At 38.1% G+C, this 23,802-nt stretch overlaps 1 protein-coding gene across 1 annotated transcript; it reads right to left on the bottom strand.

Annotated features, from left to right (window-relative positions):
* Positions 1–753: 753 nt before the first annotated feature.
* Positions 754–23,799, bottom strand: L3HYPDH (trans-L-3-hydroxyproline dehydratase). The gene is made up of 5 exons (XM_004452477.4): positions 23,292–23,799; positions 17,676–17,845; positions 13,727–13,849; positions 5,280–5,417; positions 754–1,946 (listed from the first exon to the last, which is right to left on the bottom strand). The coding sequence occupies exons 1-5, from the start codon at positions 23,797–23,799 to the stop codon at positions 1,821–1,823; spliced, it is 1,065 nt and encodes a 354-aa protein (XP_004452534.2). The 3' UTR covers positions 754–1,820.
* Between the last annotated feature and the right edge of the window lie 3 nt (positions 23,800–23,802).

Here is a 23,802-nt window from a genome sequence, read left to right as displayed (position 1 = left end):
GTCCACCGCCCTAATCACAACTTGATCATGCCCAGGTACAGACCAGATTACAAACATAATCCAATATCTATTTTTGGAATTCATAACCATGTCAAACTGCTACAGACCTTATGTAATTTTATTCATCTTCCAGGTCCTGAAGGAGGGGGTATGATTGGTGCACTCCTTGTCTGGCAGTGCCAGCAAGGCCACATGTAGGAGATGGGTAGTTTCCCAAAGGAATAAGAGTGTTATTGATAAACAGGAAGGGGGCAGAATGATGGCCAGGCAAATCCACAGACATCTATCTCAGGAGCAGCAACAGAGAGAATGTGAAAAGGACCCAAGGATAAATCCCAAGTTCCTAGCTTGGTGGATAGTGACAACATTAATCAGGTCAGGGAATGTGGGAAATGGGGCACATTTGAGGAAGAAAATTAATTTGGAGGATAATACCCATTTCATGGTGCACTTGATTAAAGTAGAGGATATGTGTTGCAGTACATTACAACCTGCTGTTAAATGTTACTTTTCCACAATGCACATATTTTTCCCCCCAAATTAATAGGATTTGCAAGCCTTGAAGAGAAAATAGTGGTTCTGTTTTTCTTTTTCTTTTTTATAAAGTGAACTCCTAACTTGTAGAAAATTACTTGGTTATTTTGAGCTAGTGAGAGTGTCATTTTTTGGAGGTAAATGATTTCTGTACCCCAGCATTTTACAGAGAATGAGCGAAAAACCTCTTAACTCTTTTTAACAGGGAAATCAGGAACATTAACTCTTACAGCCTTTATTTCGATTAGGCAATTTTAAGACAGTTCTAATAACTAGGTTTATAGAGACTTGTTGGGTGACAAAGTCAGCTAAAATGCTTAATTGCTTCAGTTTCTGTATGCTCAGAAATACTAATAGCTACCTCACAGAAGCATTTACTGAATTCTCTGAGAGCATCACATGTTAAATAAGATTTTTTTAAAAGGGGGTACCAGGGATTGAACCCAGGATGTCATATATGGAAAGCAGGCGCTCAGCCACCAAGCTACACCTGCTCCCTTAAGTAAGATTTTAATACTTCAATTATAATGACTGATAACATTGTTTTTTAACTGGTTCACAGACAACTATTAACTTGTAAGGATGTCAATAACTAAGATCTCTTTCATGCATTAAATCTACCAAGCATGCAGTATGAGACTCATCCCATTATAATGATTCATTGATAAATCTCTACTGTGTACCTGTATTCCAATAATGCAATAGACAATGCCTTTTATAGAAGCTTTAAATATATGGAAAAAGTCTGATTATTAGTTGGTCTTCTCACATTAATAAATGACACTTCAGCCACCTGTGGGTGTTGGAGCTGGCCTTTGCAGGACAGAAAGCATCCCAGCAGCAGCAATAACAAAACCTAGTCAAAGAAATCTCCCCCTCCGTACCTTTTTTCCTAGACCATTTGGGCTGAGTGTTGAGTCCCTTATAAAAATCCACCTGCCTTGCATGTTCCTTATAGAACAGGAATTATCTCACAAATAATGAAATTGTGAAATTCATTGTTGTAAGAGTTACAATTCAAGATATGTTCAAAGAGCCTGTAAAACAACATATTACAGTAATTACCATAGAGTAATATTTTAAAAGTAACAAGAACTAAGGTTTTAATTTTACCTGATATGCTAATAAGGAGAAAAAGATTCTGAATTTTTGGCACTTTGTATGCTAGACATAAGTGACATTTTCACCAGAGTACATTTGTAAATATGGGGTATAATGACTTTAACCACATTACTTGTAGGTAATAATTGATTTTAAAATAAATCCTTTAAAAGTCATGAAAGAAATCATTTGAGAAGAAATCCATCTTTAAGTGGGTCATCATCTTCTACTGTAAAGCTTGCTGTACCTGTATAATGGGCTTGTCCTGATACTTCCACTATAACTGCTTTAAAATCACCACATTTTGCTTCCTGAAAAAAAAGAAGATTTAAGAAGCATAATATCAAAATATTGCATTCATAAGGAAGTTGAATATAGATTTGCCATGTGACCCAGCAATACCATTACTAGGTATATACCCAAAAGAACTGAAAGCAGAGACGCAAAAGACACCTGCACATCGATGTTCATAGCAGCATTATTCACGAATGCCAAAAGTTGGAAACAACCCAGGTGTCCATCAAATGATGAATGGATAAGCAAACTGTGGTGTATACACACGATGTAATATTATGTAGCTGTAAGAAGAAATGAAGTCGTGAAGTGTATGACAACATGGATGAACCTGGAGCACATTATGTTGACTGAAGCAAGCCAGACACAAGAGGACAAAAACTGTATGACTGCACTATTATGAACTAAATATATTGTGTAACCTGATGGAGTTAATAATGAGAATATAGGTCACCAGAAAATAGAATGAGGTTAAGGAAGGGAAAGCTGAGGGTTAATCTGTGCAGAATTGGTGAAAAGGTTTTTTGTAAATCTTTGGAAAAGAATAGAAATGGTTAAAGCATATGGTGTTTGTAACTAGCATTGCTGTTATATGGGTATGACAATGATTGAAAGGGAGTCTAAGGACATGTATATTCTAGAAGGAAAGCTAAAAACTATAACGGGACTGTATAATATAGTAAAACCTCATGTAAAATACAAATATGGGGGCTATTACATATATAAGACTGTTTTTACAAAATATAAATACAAATATACTAGAGAGAAGAAAAAAGAATAGATGCTATGTATGGCAGGCAAGGCAGAGAGAGATTGAGAGGTGATGAATTGTTTTTTGTTTATCATTATTATTGGAATAATGAAAGCGCTCTGGGAATGATTGGGGTGATGAATGCACAAATACATGATTACACTGAATACCACTGATGGTACTCTTTAGATGCATTTATGATTTATTAATATGTAACAATAAAATTGAGCTTAAAAAATATACATTGCATTCATATTGTATTTGGACTAAAAGTTGTACTGCTGATTTTTATAATTTTAAAGAAAACCCAAAGTTTAATACTATAGGCAATGAAAGTTCTTTAAGGAAAATGGCTTAGTCAGATTTGTGTTTTAGATAAGTTTAACTGTAACATGGAGGACACATTAGAGAGTAAAGGTATTAGAAACCCAGAAACCTATTAAAGGGCAACCTTAATTCACTGATTGAATCCAGAGTCACTCAGATAGTTTTTGGTGAGGATGGAGAAGAACCTAATATAGAGATACTCTAGGGGTAGAAATGACAGCCTTAGTGACTGATGTATGAGGTAAGGAGTAGGAATAAGTTAACCATAACCGTAGCTCTAGCTTGGAAGTGAAGTTAGTCATGCCATTAACCAAGATGGAAAATGAAAGGAGGAACCTGTTTAGGAAGGAGGGAAAAGCTTTTTTAACAACTTGAGTTTGAGCTTTATCTGGGACAACTATTTAGAGATGAGTATATAGTAACAAGTTGGGAATAAGAATATGGAGTCAGGAAAGTGGTACAGGGTAGGGATAATAGCAATGAAGTTTTAGGAGTCATCATCAGTGGATGGCTGATAAGTTGAAGCCTTGGAAGGAGACAGAATTGCCCTGAGGGCATCAATTTGCAGGTAAGTGAGATGAAATGGCAAGGATGAAATGGTGGGAACATCTAAATGGAAGGGCAGGAAAAAAAAAGCTGGGGCTGGGCAAGAGACTGAGAAGGTAGAGGGAAGGAGTACAATGGAAGTGAAGATATTCTGGCAAGTACCACTCATAACTATAAAAGAAATGACTTCAGATCTTAATTTAACTATAGAGTATCTTTTCATTACCTATTTTTTTTAAAAAAACAACTGAAACTAAAGCTAATATATCAAATATTATATTAGAGTACATTAATTATATTATCTTTTTATAAAGCTGCTATAACCTAAAGCCTCGTTGAAACCTTGTGCTTTGTCTAAAAAGCAGTATAGTGTATATTCTGTAATACAAATAGCAGTATAAATAACAGCGTTGGGTCTCAGCTGTGAGCAACTGAAGTTCATCTCCTGACTTCCCTACTTTAGTATCTAACCTCTGGAAAATAACCTAACCTCTCTAATTCTCCATTTTATCATCTGTTAAAAAAGGATAACAACCATATGTACCTCCAAGGATTCTTGTGAGGATTAAATGGGGTGGTATGTATAAAGTGGTTAGCCTAGAAACTGATACACAGCAAAGCACTTAATAAATGCTGTAGACTATTATTGTAGCTTTGATCTCAGACTCTGAAGACCATGTGTAAAAATTTTTTTGCATACAATATAACTGGGTTTGTTATATCCTAAGACCACTATATGATATAGAATACTAACTTAAAGAAAATTCAATATTGAGGAAAAAAACAAACTTTAAAAACAGTTCTACTAGGACAGATTATTTGCTATATTAAAGGATTCTTTGTGAGAAAATTCATTTATTCACAAGTTTTCTTCAATTAGCACTGTTAGCACATTTAAAGATTGATTCCATTATAAAAATTCTACTTTCCACAACTTTTCAGGACTTTCACATCCTATTAAATACAATGAAATACTCTTACAGAATATTTAAAAAGGAAAATACAAGTAAACTTGAATTTAGTGGTTCTTAAATTCTTGGTCTCAGAACTTTTACACCTTATGATTTCAAGGAGTTTTTGTTTATGTAGGTTATATCTATCAATTTTAACTGTGTTGGACATTAAAACTGAGAAACACTTTTAAAACTTACTAACTTAAAAGCAATAAACCTATTACATGTTAACATAAACAATATATTTTTGTGAAAAATATCTATATTTTCCAAAACAAAAAAAAATAATGGTAAGAGTGGTATTGTTTTACATTTTTGCCAATCTCTTCAATGTCTGGTTTGATAGACATTCTCATATCTGCCAAATTGAGTTGGTTGGTATATCACATATCAAGTAGTTTCTGGAAATCTCTACTATATACTCATGAGAGAATGGGAGTGAAAAGCAAATAATTCTTAGTATTATTATGAAAATTGTTTGTAGACCCCTGAAAAAGGACCCTAGGGACCCCCAGAGTCTCAAGACCACACTTGGAGAACCACTATCCTAGTTGAACAGAGATTTTTACAGGCCTGCTTTAAAATCTCAGAGCTGAGTGAAAACACTTACCTTTATAAGTGTCTTGTAAAGAAATGAACCCAGGACCTCCCATGTGGGAGGTGGGCACTCAACTGCTTGAGTCACATCTGCTCCCCTAACATTTATCCTACTCAGGTCTCTTAGGCCCATAAATAACACATTTGCAAATAAGAAGGTAGGGTGTGTCACTCACCCTCACAGCCCTCCCAGTGAATATGGAGCCCGTTGCACTGCTTTTAAAGGCTCTGGTCTGGTTCAGCTCTAGAAGCCCTTTGTGATACTGTAAGGCAACTCGGGCTGTCACTCCTGAGCCAGTAGGACTTCTGTCAACCTGTTTCAAAACAAATGAAAATGTTCAAACACACACACACATACATACTAATTAAAAATAAAATATAAAAATGGCATGCTTAATCTTATCATATAAGGTCTTTATAGAATTCCTTATGTATTAAAATTTAAGAAGTTAATATCTTAGGTTGCATATACAATATAAAATTTATAATATTTGTGTTTTTTTTGGTGTTTGCTTAAGGGTTGATGAGAACCTTAATTCTATAAACTGTAAGATATGCTTACACTCTAAGATTATTTAAACTGTAGAATATACCTATACACTACTAAAATAATATTTTTAAATCTGTCTTTACATCTAAAAGAAAACTATATATGTATTATGTAATACAATTTCACAAATCTTAATCTGCTTTTAAATGCCATTTTAAAATTATTTCTATTATATCTTCAACTTAAAGATATGTTTTAAAAAGCACATAAAGAACTTATAAAGACCTTGTAGCCTATATGCTTTAATCAGTAGTAACTCATGCATAAAAGTAACAGAATGAACAGAAAACCTTTTGTAGAGGTTTAGAGCTTGCACCCCAGAAAAACATATTCTTAAACTTAATCCATTTTGGTGGGAGTGAACGCTTGTAAATAGGACTTTTTTCCCCCTTTAGTAGAGAGGTTGTGGGTTTACAGAACAATCATACATAACATACAGGATTCCTTTATACCACCCCACCACCAATACCTTGCATTGGTGTGGAACATTTGTTACAATTGGTGATTGCACATTTTTAAAACTGTACAATTAATTAAAGTCCACAGTTTATCATAGTGTTCACTGTGTAGTGTAGTTCCATGAATTATTTTCTTTAAAAAATTATTCTGTTACCATATATACAATCTAACACATTTACCCTTCTTCCCCCCATCCCACCCAGGAGGGCTCCCTTGTCTTTTTGCCCATTGTTGTTTTTTTTGTTTTGTTTTGCTCATCATCTGATCATTTTTGTTTTCTTGTGTTTTTTTTTTGGGGGGGGGGGGCTTGTTGTCTGCTCCTTGTTTTTTTTTTCGTTGTCTGCTCATCGTCTGTTTTCCTTTAGGAGGCAACAGGAACTGAACCCAGGACCTCCCATGTGGGAGGTGGGCACTCAACTGCTTAAGCCACATCTGCTCCCCTAACATTTACCCTTTTAATCATATTCAGATACAAATTTCAGCAGTGTTAATGGCATTCACAATGTTAAGCTACCACCATACATTACCACAACATTTCCATCATTCCAATTAGGAACCCTGTACATTTTTAGCCTTAACTTCCCCTTGCCTATCCTCATCCCTTCCATCCCCCGGTAACCTATAGTCTAGAGTCTGACTCTATGAGTTTCCTTATTTTAATTGTTTCAAATCCATGAAGTCATACAAGATTTGTCTGGCTTATTTCACTCACCATGCTGTCTTCAGAATTCATCAATACTGTTGCATTAGGATTAGGATTTAATTCCTTTTTATGGCTGAATAATATTCCATTGTACATATATACCACATTTTATTTATCCATTCATTGCTTGATGTACACACTTTAGGCAATTGTGAATAATGTTGTTTTGAACATCGGTGTGCAAATATCTGTTCAAACCCTGCTTTGGGTACATATCTTTGGGTATATAAGTAGTAGTGGGATTGCTGGGCCATATGGTCTATATGGTTTATACTTAGCTTTCTGAGGAATTGCCAAACTGTCTTCCTCAGGGGTTGCACCATTTTACATCATCATCAACAATGATTAGTGTTTCTATTTCTCCACATCCTCTCCAACACTTGTTAATTTCCTTGTATTTTTTTTTAATGGTAGTTATTCTACAGGGTGTGAAAAGGTGGTTTTGATTTGCATTTCCCTGATAGTCAATGATATTGAGCATCTTTTCATGAGTTTTCTGGCCATTTGTATATCATCTTTGGACAGATGTCTGTTCAAGTGTTTTCCCATTTTTTAAATTGGGTTGTTTGTCTTGCTGTTGTTAAGGTGAAGGGCTTCCTTATGTATACTGCATATTAATTCTTTATCAGATATGTGGTTTCCAAATATTTTCTCTCATTGTGTAGGCTGTCTTTTACTTTCATGAAAAAGTCCTTTGAACAAAAGTTTTTATTTTTATTTTTTACTTTTTTTTAAAAGATTTGTTTTTATTTATTTCTCTCCCCTTCCCCCCCCCCCCCGCCCCGCCCCAGTTGTCTGTTCTCTATGTCCATTCACTGTGTATTCTTCTGTGATTGCTTCTATCCTTATCAGCAGCACTGGGAATCTATATCTCTTTTTGTTGCATCATCTTGCTGCATCAGCTCTCCGTGTGTGCGGAGCCACTCCTGGGCAGGCTTACCTTTCTTTCGTGCTGGGCGGCTCTCCTTATGGGGTGCACTCCTTGCGTGTGGGGCTCCCCTATGCAGGGGACACCCCTGTGTGGCAGGGCACTCCTTGCACGTATCAGCACTGTGCGTGGGTCAGCTCCACATGGGTCAAGGAGGCCCTGGGTTTGAACTGTGGGCCTCCCATGTGGTAGGCGGACACTCTAACCATTGAGCCAAGTCCCCATCCCCAAAAGTTTTTATTTTGATGAAGTTCCATTTATGTTTTTTCTTTTGTTGCTTGTGCTTTGGGTGCAAAATCTAAAAAAACACATTGCCTAATATCAGGTCCTGGAAATACTTTCCTATATTTTCTTCTAGGAGTTTGATAGTTCTAACTCTTATATTTTAGGCCCCTGATGCATTTTGAGTTGATTTTTGTACATGGTGTGAAGTAGGGATCCATCCTCTTCATTTTTTTGGAGATTCAGTTTTTACAGCACCATTGTTGAAAAGACTATTCTTTCCCAATTGAGTAGTCTTTGCCACCTTGTCACAAATCAGTTGACCATAAACGTGAGGGCTGATTTCTGAGCTCTTAAGTCTATTCCATTGGTCTATATGCCTGTCCTTATGCCAGTCCCACGCTGTTTGATTACTGAGGCTTTGTAATAAGTTTTAAGTTCAGGAATGTGAGTCTTCCAACTTTCATTCTTTTTCAAGACGGCTTTAGCTATTCGGGGTCCCTTACACTTCCATATAAATTAGATGATTGGCTTTTCCATTTTTTCAAAGAAGGCTATTGGAATTTTGATTGGAATTGCATTGAAACTATAAATTGCTTTGGGTAGTACTGACATCAGTAATGTTTAGTTTTCCAATCTATGAACATGGAATATCCTTTCATTTATTTAAGTCTTTAATTTCTTTTACATTGTTTTGTGGTTTTCTGTGTTTAAGTCCTTTATATCCTTGGTTACATGTATTCCTAGATATTTGATTAAGTTGCTATCGTGAATGGATTTTTTTCTTGATTTCTTGTTCTGATTATTCATTGTGTATGTAGAAATACTATTGCTTTTTGAGTGTTATTCTTTTTTTTTTTTTTTTCGCATTGGGCAGCTCTTCTTACGGGGCGCACTCCTTGCACGTGGGGCTCCACTACACGGGGGACACCCCTGCGTGGCAGGGCACTCCTTGAGTGCATCAGCACTGCACATGGGCCAGCTCCACATGGGTCAAGGAGGCCCGGGGTTTGAACTGCAGACCTCCCATGTGGTAGACGGACGCCCTAACCACTGGACCAAGTCCACTTTCCTGAGTGTTTATCTTGTACCCTGTCAATTTGCTAAATTCATTTATTCATCTAGGAGCTTTGTTGTTGATTTTTCAGGATCTTCTGTATATAGGATCATATCATCTTCAAATAGGTAAAGTTTTACTTCTTCCTTTCCAATTTAGATGCCTTTTTCCTAACTAATTGCTATGGCAAGAATTTCCAGTACAATGTTGAGTAACAGTGGTGACAGTGGACATCCTTGTCTGGTTCCTGATCTTTGAGAGAAAGTTTTCAGTCTTTCACCATTAAGTAGGTTAGCTTTGGGTTTTTCATGTATGCCCTTTACCATATTGAGGAAGTTTCCTTCTATTCCTAGTATTCTACATGTTTTTATCATGAAAGGGTGCTGTATTTTGTCAAATTCCTTTTCTGCATCAATTGAGATGACTGTTTTTCCATTAAAGCCTACTTTAATATTTATTTGCTTTCTTGTGTTGTACCATATTGAGTACTTTCTTATTTATATTTTTCATCTGTTTTCCTTGTGGTTACTATAGGGTTAAAATTTAACATACTAAATATATAACAATTATACATAGTTTGATACCAACTTAACTACAATAGTACACACATATACTTTTCCTATACCTGTCCCCCCACAATTTTTTTAACTTGTTTCCACGTATATCTTTGTATATTTTATGTCCAAAAAACTAGGTTTATCATTACTTTTTTTGTTGTTTTAACTTTTTATTATGAAATTTTTAAACACTGAAATTAGAACAATATAATGAATACCTATGTACTTATCACCCAGCTTCAACAGTTAACTCATTACTAATTCATGGGCAAGCTATCCTCCCTCCTATTTCCTCCTGCTACCACTCACTGAATTATTTCTCTCTCTCTTTTTACAATTGATGAAAACATATTACTATAATACTATTCACTACAGTCCATAGTTTGCTTTAAGTGAAATTTAGCCCAGATACCTCCCTATTACAACATCTTCTAATATTAATGTATACTTGTTCTGATTCATTGAAGGAATTCTTATATTTGTACTACTAAACACACTCATCATCTACAATAGGGTTCACTATGCTATACAGTTCCATGCTTCATCTTTTAGCTTTTCTTCTAGTGACATGCAAAACCCTAAATTTACCCTTTCAACTGCATATTGGCATTGCTAATTACATTCACTCTAATGCACTATCATTACCTCCATTGAATTCCAAGCATTTACAATCAACTTTATTACCAATTATACACAAACTAAGCTACTGTTCCCCATTTGCTATCCTCATACTATCTTCTGGTGACCAATCTTCTATTAACTCCATGACTTCACTCACTTTATTTAGTTCATATTCGTGGGATCGTACAATATTTATCCTTTTGTATCTGCCTTATTTCATTTGATATATTATCCTCAAGGTTCATCCATTAACATTACTTTTTATGCATTTGCATTTTACCATCTATAAAAGGAAAGAAGTGAAGTTACATTCAAAACAATATAATACAATAATACTGGCATTTATAATTACCCAAATGGTGACCTTTACTGTAGTCTTTATTTCTTTATGCTGCTTTGAACCCACTCTTCAGTGTCCTTTCATTTCAGTCTGAAGAACTAGGTTTAGCATTGCTCTTGTAGGGTAGGTCTAGTGGAGAGAACCCCCTTAGTTTTTGTTTATCTGAGAACGTCTTAATCTCGCCTTCGCTTTCAAAAGAATGTCTTACTGGATAGAAAATTCTTGGGTTGCAGTTGTTTTCCTTCACCACTTTAAGTATTTCAACCTACTGCCTTCTTGCCACCATGGTTTCTGATGCGATATCAGCACCCAATCTTATTGGGAATCCCTTGTATGTAACACGTTTCTTTTCACTTGCAGCTTTCAGAACTCTCTCCTTATCCTTTACATTTGTGTAATCTTCATGATTTTTTTTAAGATTTATTTTTATTTATTTCTCTCCCCTCTCCCCTCCCTCATTGTCTGCTCTTTGTGTCCATCCACCGTGCGTTCTTCTGTGTCTGTTTGCATTCTTATCATGCGGGACTGGGAAACTGTCACTTTTTTGTTGCATCATCTTGCTGCATCAGCGCTTTGAGTGTACAGCACTACTCCTGGGCAGGCTGCATTTTTTTTGCGCGGGGTGGCTCTCCTTGTGGGGTGCACTCCTTGCGTGTGGAGCTCCCCTACGCAGGGGACACCCCTTTGTGGCATAGCACTCCTTGCGCATGGTAGCACTGTGCGTGGGCCAGCACATCACACGGGTCAGGAGGCCCTGGGTTTGAACCCTGGACTCTCCATATGGTAGGCAGACACTCTATCAGTTTAGCCATAACTGCTTCCCATGATTTTCAATTACAGTCATTTATATATGATGGTGTGATTTTTCTTCATGTTTAACCTGTCTGGTATTCTCTGAGCTTCTTGGATGTGCATATGCATGTATTTTGCTAAGTTTGGGAAGTTCTCTGTCATTATTTCTCTATTCCTTCTATCCCTTATTTGTTCTCCTTCTGGGACTCCCATAATGTGTGTATTGGCATGCTTGATAGTGTCCCAGAGGTGTCTTAGGCTATTTTTGCTTTTAATATTTTTCTTTCTGCTTCTCAGCCTGACTCATTTCAAGTTTCTTATCTTCAGGTTCACTGATTCTTTCTTCTGCCAGCTCCATTCTGCTCTTGAAACCCTCCTGGGCATTTTTCATTTCATTTATTGTAGTCTTCAACTCCAGTAGTTCTGTTTGGTTCCTTTTTAAAATTTCTACCTCTATACTTAGAATCTCATATTGGTCATTCATTGTTTTCCTCATATAGTTCTTTCTGTACTTTTCTTCATTTCTTTAACCATTTTTAAGATAATTTTTTAAAAGGTTTCGTTTGGTATGTCCACATTCTTGTCTTCTTCATTGGTGTTTTCTGTATTTTTATCCTCTTCCTTTTTTTATTTTATTTTTTAAATTTTATTAATTTTCTTTTACAGGTTACATTAAAAAATATGAGGTTCCCATATACCCCCTACCCACGCCACCCCTCCCCCATCAACAAACTTTTCTATCATTGTGACACATCCACTGCACCCAGCAAATACATTCTGGAGAATTGCTGCAACACATGAACAGTGGTCCACATTGTAGTCCACTCTCTCCCCCAGTCCACCCAGTGGGCCACAACAGGACACACAATGTCCAGCATCCATCCCTGTCCCAGCAGCACACCTAGGACAACTCCAAATCCTGAAAATGCCCCCCCACCATATCTCTTCTTCCCTCTCCCAAGCATCAGCAGCCACCGTGGCCAACCTCTTCACATCACTACTACAGTTTCTTCCCTTACTAATCACAATAGTTCCCCAGCAGAACACCAGTTAAGTCCACTCTAATCCATACTCTATTCCTCCATCTTGTGGACCTGGGATGGGTATATCCAGTCCCCCTCTACATCAAGAGGGGGTTTAGATTCCACATGGATGGGCTATCATTTCTGGTTTCTTTGTCTTGTACTCTTTTCTGCATACTATATGATTTAATATTTTAAAGTATTAACTCTCGGATTTACTCCTTGGGATGTCTGCTTCCTAGCTTTGTAACAAGCTGGTGATAAGATGGATTTTCTTAAGCTTCAGCCCTACTATCAGGAAAGTCTGCCCAAGGAGAATACACTGTGCAGGGTTTACCCTGTCTTGTCCTGGGCTTTTCTTATTAGATGTTTTAGAGTTTTCCTGTTTATAGGATTTTGGTTCTCCCTTCCTTATTGACTGAATTCTGAACTGATTGAGAAATAAGACAATCTAGTAAGGCCAGAGGAGACCAAAATATTGCCTTTACTACTCATGAGGGCTAGGTTGGTGGGTACAGTGTATTATGAAAGCTTCCTAATACCACACCCCAGAATGAAACAGACTTTTTTGCCCCCAAGTCCCCTGGAGGAGCAGAATAGAGCAGCTACATTCTATAACCAGGTCCCACACCCAATTTCTTCTTCCAAACTCCCCCATTAGTTTAAGTGCTTACTCCTCTCCTGGAACACAGTGACTGAAGGGGTGGAGAGAAGCCAAGTCTGTTACACTAATGGGGGGGGGATCCCTTTACATAGCAGGTTATATCAAGAATGGGGAAGAAGCATTTCTCCCTGCTTTAGACTTATCTCTTTGACATACATTGTGCATAAAATAATAGACCCAATGCATAACCGAGTCTCTGAGGTAAGTACTTCCTATTTCAAAATGACTGTTATCAGGGTAAATCTATAGTTGTAATTGAACAGATTGGTAGAATCCAAAATTCATGGTAATGTAGGATCTGGACTAGTTCACATCTGCTGTACATGGGTCGTGGAGACAAGCTCCCAAGTAGAAATAGGATGTCTACTTATAAAGAATATTGAATGGTCATCTCTCATTATAATTGCTTTGTCATCTAGCTCACTATATATCTTGGCCAGAAAGAAAAAGAAGGCCTTATTATGCTATATAAATGGAAGTTTAGTTCACATCACAAAAATAATAGAACTGATAATTTGTACAAGACTGTTTACTCTTAATTGTACTATGCTATGATCTCATATTATCTTCAGGAAAACAAACTTGTAAGACAGATAAGGCAAGCATTATCTTTTTTTTTTTCCTGAGGTAAAGAAACTGGGCAGAGATAATAATAAAGTTCTAGTTCTGTATTTACCTGTCTTGTATGCCTAAAATTAGTTTCAATACCTGTTCATCTGCAAACACGCAGATGTTGGTGGTTGGTTCCTCACTATAAGCATCTTTTCCATCTGTTAATATAGTTCCATACAGAAAGGCAAGGTCTTCACTATCAGGATGATTAATTTTAAACTGCAAATAACAACAAAAATATTATCAATCACATGTAAAACGTATTTTTATTCAAATTTATCTTTATAAATAATGTAGATGGGCACTCAGATATAAATTTTTAATTTTTGTCATTTGTGGGATACCACCTTGAGAAAGGCTGTATGTGCTAAAGATTAAATCTCTGGCTAGATGAACAAAATTTTTTTACTGGAAGTTATGATTCTTAAAATACTTTAGGTCCCTTCTAAGGAAGTTGCCCTTCATATAGCCTTACTAAAGGAACAGTACAATTTTATACATTGCTCACCCCTGTACCACTTCCTACACACACACACACACACACACACACACTCTTTGAAGGACTGACCCCAAGATGATCACTCCATAGATTGGCTGTGGCTGCTCAGACAGGATGAGCTAAAGCTATTATATTCTCATTCTCAGGAGGTTGAAGGGTATATGTGGAAAAATCAGGCAATGAGTCTCTGGAGCTGAATAATAGCATCAATAGAGACAAGGACTATGAGGGACCATGAGCAAGAACAAGTTATAAGATACAAAAGCTATTGGGCAAAGAACTGGGTGAAAAGGAGATTTCTTGTAGAGGATGAACTCAGCTGGTCCCAGGAAGAGCAGCAGATACACACAGAAAGAGGCAGGCACTGGCAGAGTAGCTAAAGTCACATCAGTAGTAAAGCTCGTCCAGGTTCAAAGGTGCAATGCTTCCTGTTCTCATTGGAAAGTCTAGTTGTTTAACTTTTCCTGGATTTCTATCATCTCTGAACATATGACTGAGATTACCATAATCTTGCTTCCACATGTATTCTTACAATTAGAACATTCTACCTCCCCTTACTTGTCATTTAAAGCAATTAAACAGATTTGGGTTCTTAAAACATACAGTGTCTATCTAAAACTAAGCCCAAAAGGCCTGCATCTTGGGCTTTGTCCTTCTGTCTCTTAAAGCACCTGGGTCCCCACTAATGCAGCACTAAAACATAGCACTCTTCACAGGAAAGCCTCCCTTACTAGACGGAACTTCTGAGCTCCTTGAAGGTAGGGTTTGTTCCTCCTTTGGGTCTCCAGTATCTAGCTAAGGGTCTAGCAAACCATACATGATTGGTAAGTGTTTCTTAAGAATATAAATGAATGAAGATGAGTTAATATTAACTTAAGCCCTCACAAAAATGTTCTTTCCTTCAATCTGCATTAGCAGAAAGAATAGTCAGCAGTTTACAAAATAGTTCTACTACCAGATAAATCACTAATAGAAACTGTTCTTTATATTTTTTTCCTCAGAATCCCTCCTTCCCCCACTGATTAAAACCCCCATCCTGTATCTTGATGAGGAGTTCAAGGTTTAGTGAAAAGCCCAAAATGCATCCTTTCATTAAGAAAACTGTGCCTTTTTTTCTAGATTTCATTAGAAATGAGGTGAAATTACTTTGTGCCAAATTTTAAACTCAAACAAGTAACTGTATGCTTAATGGAATAGCAAAATGACATAAATTCAGAACATCAGAAGTTAAAATAAACTAATTCCACATATGAAAGTGTACTGACAGTCCTGGAAAAATAATTTAGAATAGAAACAGAGTATATATTTTTATTTTGTTATTTGATATAAATTATGCTAAATTAAAGTCTCAGGAATGTAAAGAATAATAGGCCTATAAATAGTTATTAGTACAAGGATATTAAACAATATCTTTAATGTTATTTTTCTCTTAGAATTAAATCATTCTATGCCAAAACATTTAAGTTCTATATATGTGTTTTATTTATAGATCCTGGTTTCCAGGTAAAATGGCAAACTTGTGCTAGAAATGAAAGAATATTCTAGACATTATCTAAACATACTGCAGTGATTAGAAGCTGTATATCTCTCAGAAAAACATGTTCTTAAATTTAATCCACTCCTATGGGTGTCAACCCATTATGAGTAGGACCTTTTGATGAGGTTACTTCAGTTAAAGTGTGACCCACCAGAACCAGGATGAGTCTTAATCCTATCACAGGAGTTCTTCATGGGAGAATGAAATCCAGAGAAAGAGAGAAAGAGAAAGCCACCAGAAGCAAGTAGCTGAAAGGGAACCCAGAAGAGAAGAGACCAAGTAATGCCACCAAGAAAATGCCATGTGACAGAGAAGCAAAGGACCAAAGATCAGCAGTAGCCAGTCTTGCAAGGCCAGTCTTCAGGTGGAAAGCATTGCCTTGATGATGGCTTTCTTTTAGACTTTCTTTTAGCTTCAAAACTGTAAGTGAATAGATTCCTATTGTTTAACCTGTCTCATGATATTTGCTTGAGCAGCCTAGGAAACTAAAGTACATACTTTATTGTAATAGTTTTCCCAACCCAAAACTAGAATTGCTTGAGTAGTTATTTGAATAACTTTTTAATAATATAGGAGAAATTCCCTAATTAGGAATTAATGTTCTTTTATTTTTTAAAAGGTGACCTAAAATCTATCTTGCAAGCTATATTTTGCATTCATTATTTTCAAGTTTTACAGAGACTGACCACATATAGCAAAGTACATGCATTTAAATTAGTGGAATATTATATAATACATTTTACAGTATCTTCAAATAACCACAAACTATTATATCCATATATACACATATTTTTATACATTAAAATTAAGTTATTGAATATTTATTATACACCAGGCACTGTCCTAAGTCCTTTACATGTATTGACTTACTTAGGTTTTTTTTTAAGATTTATTTTATTTATTTCTCTCCCCTTCTCCCCCCCCCCCACATTGTCTGCTCTCTGAGTCCATTCGCTGTGTGTTCTTCTGTGTCCGCTTGCATTATCAGGCAGCACCGGGAATCTATGTCTCTTTTTTGTTGAGTCATCTTGCTGTGTCAGCTCTCTGTGTGTGCAGTACCACTGCTCGGCAGGCTGCACTTTTTTCACACGGGGTGGCTCTCCTTGCGGGGCGCACATCTTGCGCTTAGGGTGCCCCTATGCAGGGGTGCCTCTGCATGGCATGGCACTCCTTGCGCGTGGCAGCACTGCATGTGGGCCAGCTTACCACATGGGTCAGGAGGCCCTGGGGATGGAACCCTGGACTCTTCATATGGTAGACGGATGCTCTATCAGTTGAGCCACGTCCACTTCCCTATTTAATTATTAAACAATGCTATGCAGTAGGAATTTTGTAATTTCCATTTTTTACAGAAAGGAAACTGAGGCACATGGAAGTTATGTAACTCGTTCAAAGTTAAAAAGTGACAAAGCTGGGACTCCAAGTTTGTCTGGCTCTAGAGCCTAGGATTTTAACTACCACTCCATTCTAGAAATAGTCATAATTTAAATACAGAGATATTTAATTTTCTTTATAGACATTGTCTTGGTTTCCTAGGCCTGCTATAATTAAGTACCACAACTGGACAACTTAAAACAGCAGGAATGTATTGACGCACGGTTCTGGAGGCTCAAAGTCTGAAATCAAGGGGTCAGAAGGGCCATGCTCCTCTGCAGTCTCCGGGGAAGACTGTTCCACACCTCTTTCCTGGCTTCTGGAGGTAGCTGGCAAGCCTTGGTGGACCTTGGCTTCAACATCTGCCTCATTTGTCACATGGCATTCTCCCCTCTGCCTGCATCTTCTCCACCAGGCACACTGGACTAAGGGCCCACCCTATTCCTGTATGACCTGATTTTAACTTGCCTAATTCCATCTGTAATGACCTTATTTTCAATTAAGTTCACATTCTGAGGTGCTAGAGAGCAAGACTTCAACGTATCTTGGAAGTAAGGGGCACAATTCAACCTATAAGAGACATGATAACTTCTGTTTTCTACAGAGGGAGTTCTTAAGGCAGAGGCTGCACTGACCTGAGCTTTCACTGCTTCTGTCACTGCACTTGCTACATCCACAAGGTCCCTCGTCTTTGCAGAACAAACACTGAGTCCAAACTTTTCAGCATTAACAAATGCATAAAACGCGCCACCATAGGCAATGTCTACCGCCACCTTTCCATAGCCAGGAACATCCACCATGAGATCTAAAAAAGATGTGTTTTAAAATGTTTGTTTTTTAGAATTTTTTCAGCACAGTTCACAGCACTTTTAATATATTTTATTAGTGGGGGGGGGTGGGGTGGGGAGGAAACAACCTTATAATAAAAGAGAATGGAGCAAAAATCCATTTTCAAAATGAATAAGCATCAAAAAAGAGGTCGGAAAACTGTTTAAGATTAAAGCAGACTTAAGAAATATGACAACTATTTACTATATGGGACCCTTGATTCAGTTTGGAATCAGAAACAAACAACAACAAAACCAACCAGCTATAAGATGTTATTAGGACAAGTAAGGAAACTTTAGAATGGATTATATGTTAGATAAGAGCATTGTATCAGTATTACATTTCTTTAGTGTAGTAATTATAATGTGGTTATATCTGAGAAAAAAGGAATAAGTGTCAAGTAATATAATAATAACCCTTTAGCCAGGTACCCCTATTTTTAACTTTATGATGTTTGCATAAGTTGTAGAAATGTGAACGCCATGTTTTCCCAAGTTATACAAATATATTTGTTAAATACTCTGAGGATTTTTTCTAGGAAACATCATAGTGGCAGGAGAGGGAAACCCTGGGAAATCAACCTGTGAAAACTACAAAAAAATGTAGGTCCCTGCATATGCTGCCATAGATGGCTTAAAATAGCAAAGATGCTGGATCTTATCCACAAATTGTTTTTCTTCTACTGTAAGGTTAGAACAAAGTGAAAAAAGAAATTTTTCTATAGATTATATACCAATATTTATCCATTTTCATCTTGTTAATGTATCCTGCAGACAAATCCTTTGAATAAATCCATTATAGAAACACTGCCCTGTACAATATCAGTTTGCATCAGGATTTTTATTGGAGCATTTTAAGTTTCCAACGTACCCAAAGTTTCACCTGAAGGTCAGTTATTTGAAATTCTGAGTTTGTATTTCCAAGGGAATGGTGCTAGATATTTTGAGATAATAAACTATTTTATGTGCACACCGATGTTCATAGCAGCATTATTCACAATTGCCAAAAGATTGAAGGAACCTAAGTGTCCACCAACTGATGAATGGATAAACAAAATGTGGTATATACATGCAATGGAAACTTATTCAGCTATAAAAAGGAATAAAGTTCTGATATATGCAACAAGATGGATGAATCTTGAATCTATGTTGAGTGGAATAAGATGATACAAAGGGACAAATATTGCATGATCTCATTGATATGAAATAATTAGAAAAAACAAATTCATAGAGTGGGGGTCAACCAGGGGTTTGGGTGAGGTAGGTAATAGTTAATGCTTAAATTGTACAAAGTTCTATCTGAGGTGGTAGAAAATTGGTAATGAATAGAGGTGATGGTAGCACAATTTTGTGAACATAATTAATAGCACTAAATTATGCATTTGAATTTGGCTAAAAGGGGAAAATTTAGGGTATATATAAATTACTAGAACAAAAATTTAAAAATATGACTTTACAACACAATGAACCCTAATGTAATCCTAGTGCAACTATAATAATACATTTTCATCAAATATAACAAATGTACCACACTAATGCAAGGTGTTAATAACAAGTGGCATATATGGGAACTCAGTACTTTCTGCATGATTTTTCTGTAAGCATACAAATTCTCTAATAAAAAAGGAAAATAACAACAAATAAAACCCCACACTGTTTTATCTCTTCTCACATTTTCCTCTTTTCTTTCTCCCTCATTCAAGCTGGCTTCATGATCACTGCCTCATGGGGGAGGCAGGGACATGACAAGGGAGAAGCAGCTCTTTCCATTTCTCTTTCTAGAAGCCTAAGCTCTTAGGAGAAAGTGATTTGTTGGCAAAGGAATGCCATGAAGGTAGAAATATTTCCTCCAGTTGATGAAGATATTTCCTGTGGACTAGGAAGAGAGGAGACTGAAAGTCTTCGGTGCAGAGAGGAACTGTGCTAACTTACCCCCAGCATCGTTGGAAGGCTATGTGGGGTGACAGAGGGAGGAGGAAGGAGAGGGGCAGGGACCACATGAACTGGGCAAAAAAAAGGATGTTTCACTGCTAACCTGTGCAAGCTGAGGACCAAAGGGCTCTTCTCCCCAATGTCTTGGTACTTTTAAGAACTCTTTCCTCATGCAAATATCAGGAAAAGGGGCATGGTTTGGAGGGATGAGGCTGAATTATCTAATGGGACAAAGTGGGGTTTCAAATTCAGAAATTACGGTGAAAAATAAAATATTTCTTGTGTTGCTGAGTGTGCATACTGAGTCATACAAAAATACTGATATTCAGTCAGTTACAGATGAGCCCACAGAACCTCTCCTAACACATGATGAGTCAAAAGAGAATAAGTTTATACTCAGAAGAGTAAAACATACTTGTGGCACATTGCAACTGTAAAACGGAACCAAAAATGCCTTTTATCTGAGTCTGGTGCAACATGAAAAGCAGGTTTAATTAAAGGACAATGAGGATGTAGATGGAAATGAGGAACTATTGGAATGTAGCAAACCCAGAAAGAATGGTAGAATTGAAGACTGGAGTCTAGCAAGGATATGGGTGAAAGGCCTATGGCTCAAGCAACCCACCCTCTTTGTCTTGATTATGCAAATTAACTGGGCATTAGCTGCCAATCCTAGGGGCCAGGGTAGGATAGGGGCGCTGGCTCTTGAGAAGTGACCACTAAGACCTAAAATTTCTCTCCTGGCCCACCCTTTCAGGAATCTTGGAACCTGGTTTTCTTGGAGTGGGCAGCTGGATGTATACCTCACTGAGTTTCAGTTTCCTTGTCTCTAAAATGAAGGGTTTGGACTAGATGATCTTTAAAGTTACTTCTGTTCATTAAAAGTCTGTGACTATTTTACTGATGGAAATTAAGACATTTGTTTCACAAATGCCGCATCCTATGTGCCAGATATTTGACATACTTTAGCTCCTTAATTACCACAGTGCTAAGAAGTAGGTTCTGTACAATTTATCCTCACTTTATTCACAGAATTACCTCAATCAAACCTTGGGCAAGGTGATACCAAAATCCAAACCACCTCTGTATCCAAACCTCAACCCCAAATCTAAGGATTTTCTTTTCTTCTGTGCAAATATATCACTGGAATTTCAATTTGATTTATCTCACTCAAGATTTACTGAGTACCTACGATATGTCAATTACTGTAAAAGATGTAAGAGGTACAAAGGTGAAGAAATCACAACCTTTGCCCTTCCTCTAGTCCAGTTCAGCAAGAAACACAAGTTTTAAAACATGTTTATGTGTGAATGAGGTGTCATACATAAATGAGCTTTTTAGAAAACTGAAAAAGTATCTCTTTAAACTACAAAAAAAATCTAAAGATGGAAAGCAACCGGACAGGTTTGTGTTCAGATCCTGTTTCTGCCATTCAATATGGCTTTGGTATCCTCATGTGCAACATGGGCTTTCTATTTCTCCCTGGAAGGTGGGAATTATGTGAACATGTGTACAGAGAACCTGGTACAGATTAGAGACACAAAAATGTTAATATTAAAGCTAAAAGTTTAATTTCTAATGGGAATAGAGCTCTCAACAGGACCACGTACTTTTTGCCCATCAGCATAATCTTGTCCTACTTTCATTTATTTAGTTACTCATTCAACAAATATTCTTCGGCTGCTACCTACCGTTCTGGGTGCTTAAGACACAGTGAACCAGCCAAAGTAGTTTGCATTTTAGTGCGACAGGTTGGAGATGAACTCATTTAATCCTCACAGCAACACTCTGTGTTGGGTCCTATTGTCATCCTCATTTTACAGATGACACTGAGGCCTGGATCTCTCACAAGGTCACTGAGATGAGGAGGGGAGGAGCAGTCATCTTGAACACTACTAGTCTGCCTTTTATGTATTTTTAAGAAAATAGAGAATTTAGGATTTTGTTTTCCTAACAACTTAAAAGTGATATTTAATGCTCACTAATTATTATGCTGTCACAGTGATGCTTTCACGTTCAGCTGCCATTGTCTGCAAAGCCCTACTATGATATCCTTGCTTTTGCTGCTGCTACCTATTGCTCCCACAAAATCTGGAGTACTTCCAATCTGCTGCTGGGACTGCCTAGGGGAAAATCAGGTAATCAAGCTAGTTAAACTTCCTTCCCCCTCCTGTGCCCTCCCAATCCGGATGTGGTCGCATTTTCACCTAAAGGGGAAAGTGGCATTGATTTCCCCGGAGGCATTCTTTAACAACTCCTGCGCTCTAAGACTGCCAGAGGCTGCTCTACAATTTACAAATGCCTGGGGTATTACTGTATCATTCATAATCAGGCTAATCCGAAATCCAATTCCTCAGGGAGGATCAAGATCAAATATTTTCCAACAGAACGATTTGCATGGCTAGAAGTCTTTGAAGAAAAAGAGGTGATAACCCTATTTCTGGTTTGAATAAATTTGCTCCTAGCTCACTTCCAGCCACAAAGCTTTCTCACTGATTGAATTCAGCAGTGTGGAGGGTGTAGTCAGATGAAAAAGAATATATGCCAGCTTGTCAAGTCATTCCAGTGAGGGCCCTCCCTCTTTGTAATTTTTATGGTTAAAGAAATGCCTTGATGTGCATGATGTACAAGGCTCTGTACTTAGGACCCTCCCCCCCCAATCTTTTAAAAGTGCTACACATTTAGAAAACTCTTAAGTATCAATGCCGTGTATTCTGCAGTGTTTCTGTCTCCAGGAATATATATTTTTAAACGTGTTTTTTTATTCTAAGTTCCTTGCAAACTCTCATATAATCCTCACACACACAAACTTTATGGCTCAACAAATGAAGAAACAAAGGCACAGAGCCTTTTGGTTAAGGTCACACAGCTTTGTTGTGCAGGATTTGAACCTAGGCAGTAAGTCTCTTCTCGTTCTTTAAGAAGAGCAGGAGAATCGCTATCTTCATGAGTTATAAATTGCTTAGTTCATTCACTCTCATTTAATTTTCCCCCAAAGAAGTGGGGGAGGCAGTTTTGACAGATTTGGTAAAGGAGCTTGTGTTTTCTAATTTTCAGGGATAATAGTGCATCCAGCAAGCGTTTTCTCAGCAAAGCCTGTAAGGCCAGTACATTGGCTGTTCTTCGCTCTTTCCTTGACCTTAGTGTACCTTGCTTTACCCAACTGTGAAATCTCTAGGAATGACAACGGTGGGGAAACGAGGCCCTGCTGAGTTAGGGAAACACAGAGATTTATATTATTTATATTCCTTACGGCTCTCCCAAGACCACGGGCGGATAAGGTTTGCAGGATAATCGGGTTGCATGCATTGCACAAATTCGCAAGGCTAAGATCTGGCACACTTTTGCAATGATTTTGAATTACCTTTTTATTGATTGCTGGATTAGTTGCGCCACAAGGATTCCAGCCCATGAGATTCCAGCCCATGGTTAGTGATGTTAGTTATGGATGGACGGCCCCTCCCGGTGCTGCGAGGGGGTCCCGCGCGTTACCTGAGGCCAGAGCGAAGGCCGGCACGCTGTGGAAGCGAACCGGGCCGCGACTGCGGCCGCCCTCGCACTCCACGAAGGCGGCCACCAGCCCGCACGGACAGTGGATGTTTACGCGGGCCTCGTCGACGCCTGCCGGGGGCGCTGGCACCAACCCGAAGTCGAGTGCGAAGCGGCCCAGGGCCAGCACGGCGTGGCCGCACATGGAACTGTAGCCCTCGTTGTGCAGGAAGAGGACGCCCAGGTGCGCGTCCGGCAGCTCGCTGCGCACCAGGACGGCTCCATACATGTCCCGGTGCCCCCGGGGCTCGAACATGAGTCGCCGCCGCACGTGGTCAAGGTGCTGGCGCATGTAGCGCCGCTTGGCTAGCAGCGTGGGGCCGGCCACCTCGGGACACCCCGCCAGCACGATGCGCAGGGGCTCGCCGCCCGTGTGCATGTCCACTACCGACAGCACCGGCGTCCCCGAGTCGTGCGGGAGCAGTCGGGGCACGGCCAGCGCGCTCTCCATCGC

The sequence above is a fragment of the Dasypus novemcinctus genome, chromosome 3, assembly GCF_030445035.2.
Source record: "Dasypus novemcinctus isolate mDasNov1 chromosome 3, mDasNov1.1.hap2, whole genome shotgun sequence".
NCBI lineage: Eukaryota > Metazoa > Chordata > Mammalia > Cingulata > Dasypodidae > Dasypus > Dasypus novemcinctus.
This window is presented reverse-complemented; position numbering and strand designations above follow the sequence as displayed.

Bases quoted from the DNA above. Each gene is read 5' to 3' on its own strand.
- L3HYPDH (XM_004452477.4), bottom strand. From the start codon at position 23,799: ATGGAGAGCGCGCTGGCCGTGCCCCGACTGCTCCCGCACGACTCGGGG. The intron at 17,846-23,291 runs GTAACGCGCGGG...CATCTTTTTTAG, and splicing joins GGCCTTCGCTCTGGCCTCAG to ATCTCATGGTGGATGTTCCT. The intron at 5,418-13,726 runs GTATTGAAACTA...GTTTTGAAACAG, and splicing joins GCGTGTTTGCAGATGAACAG to GTTGACAGAAGTCCTACTGG.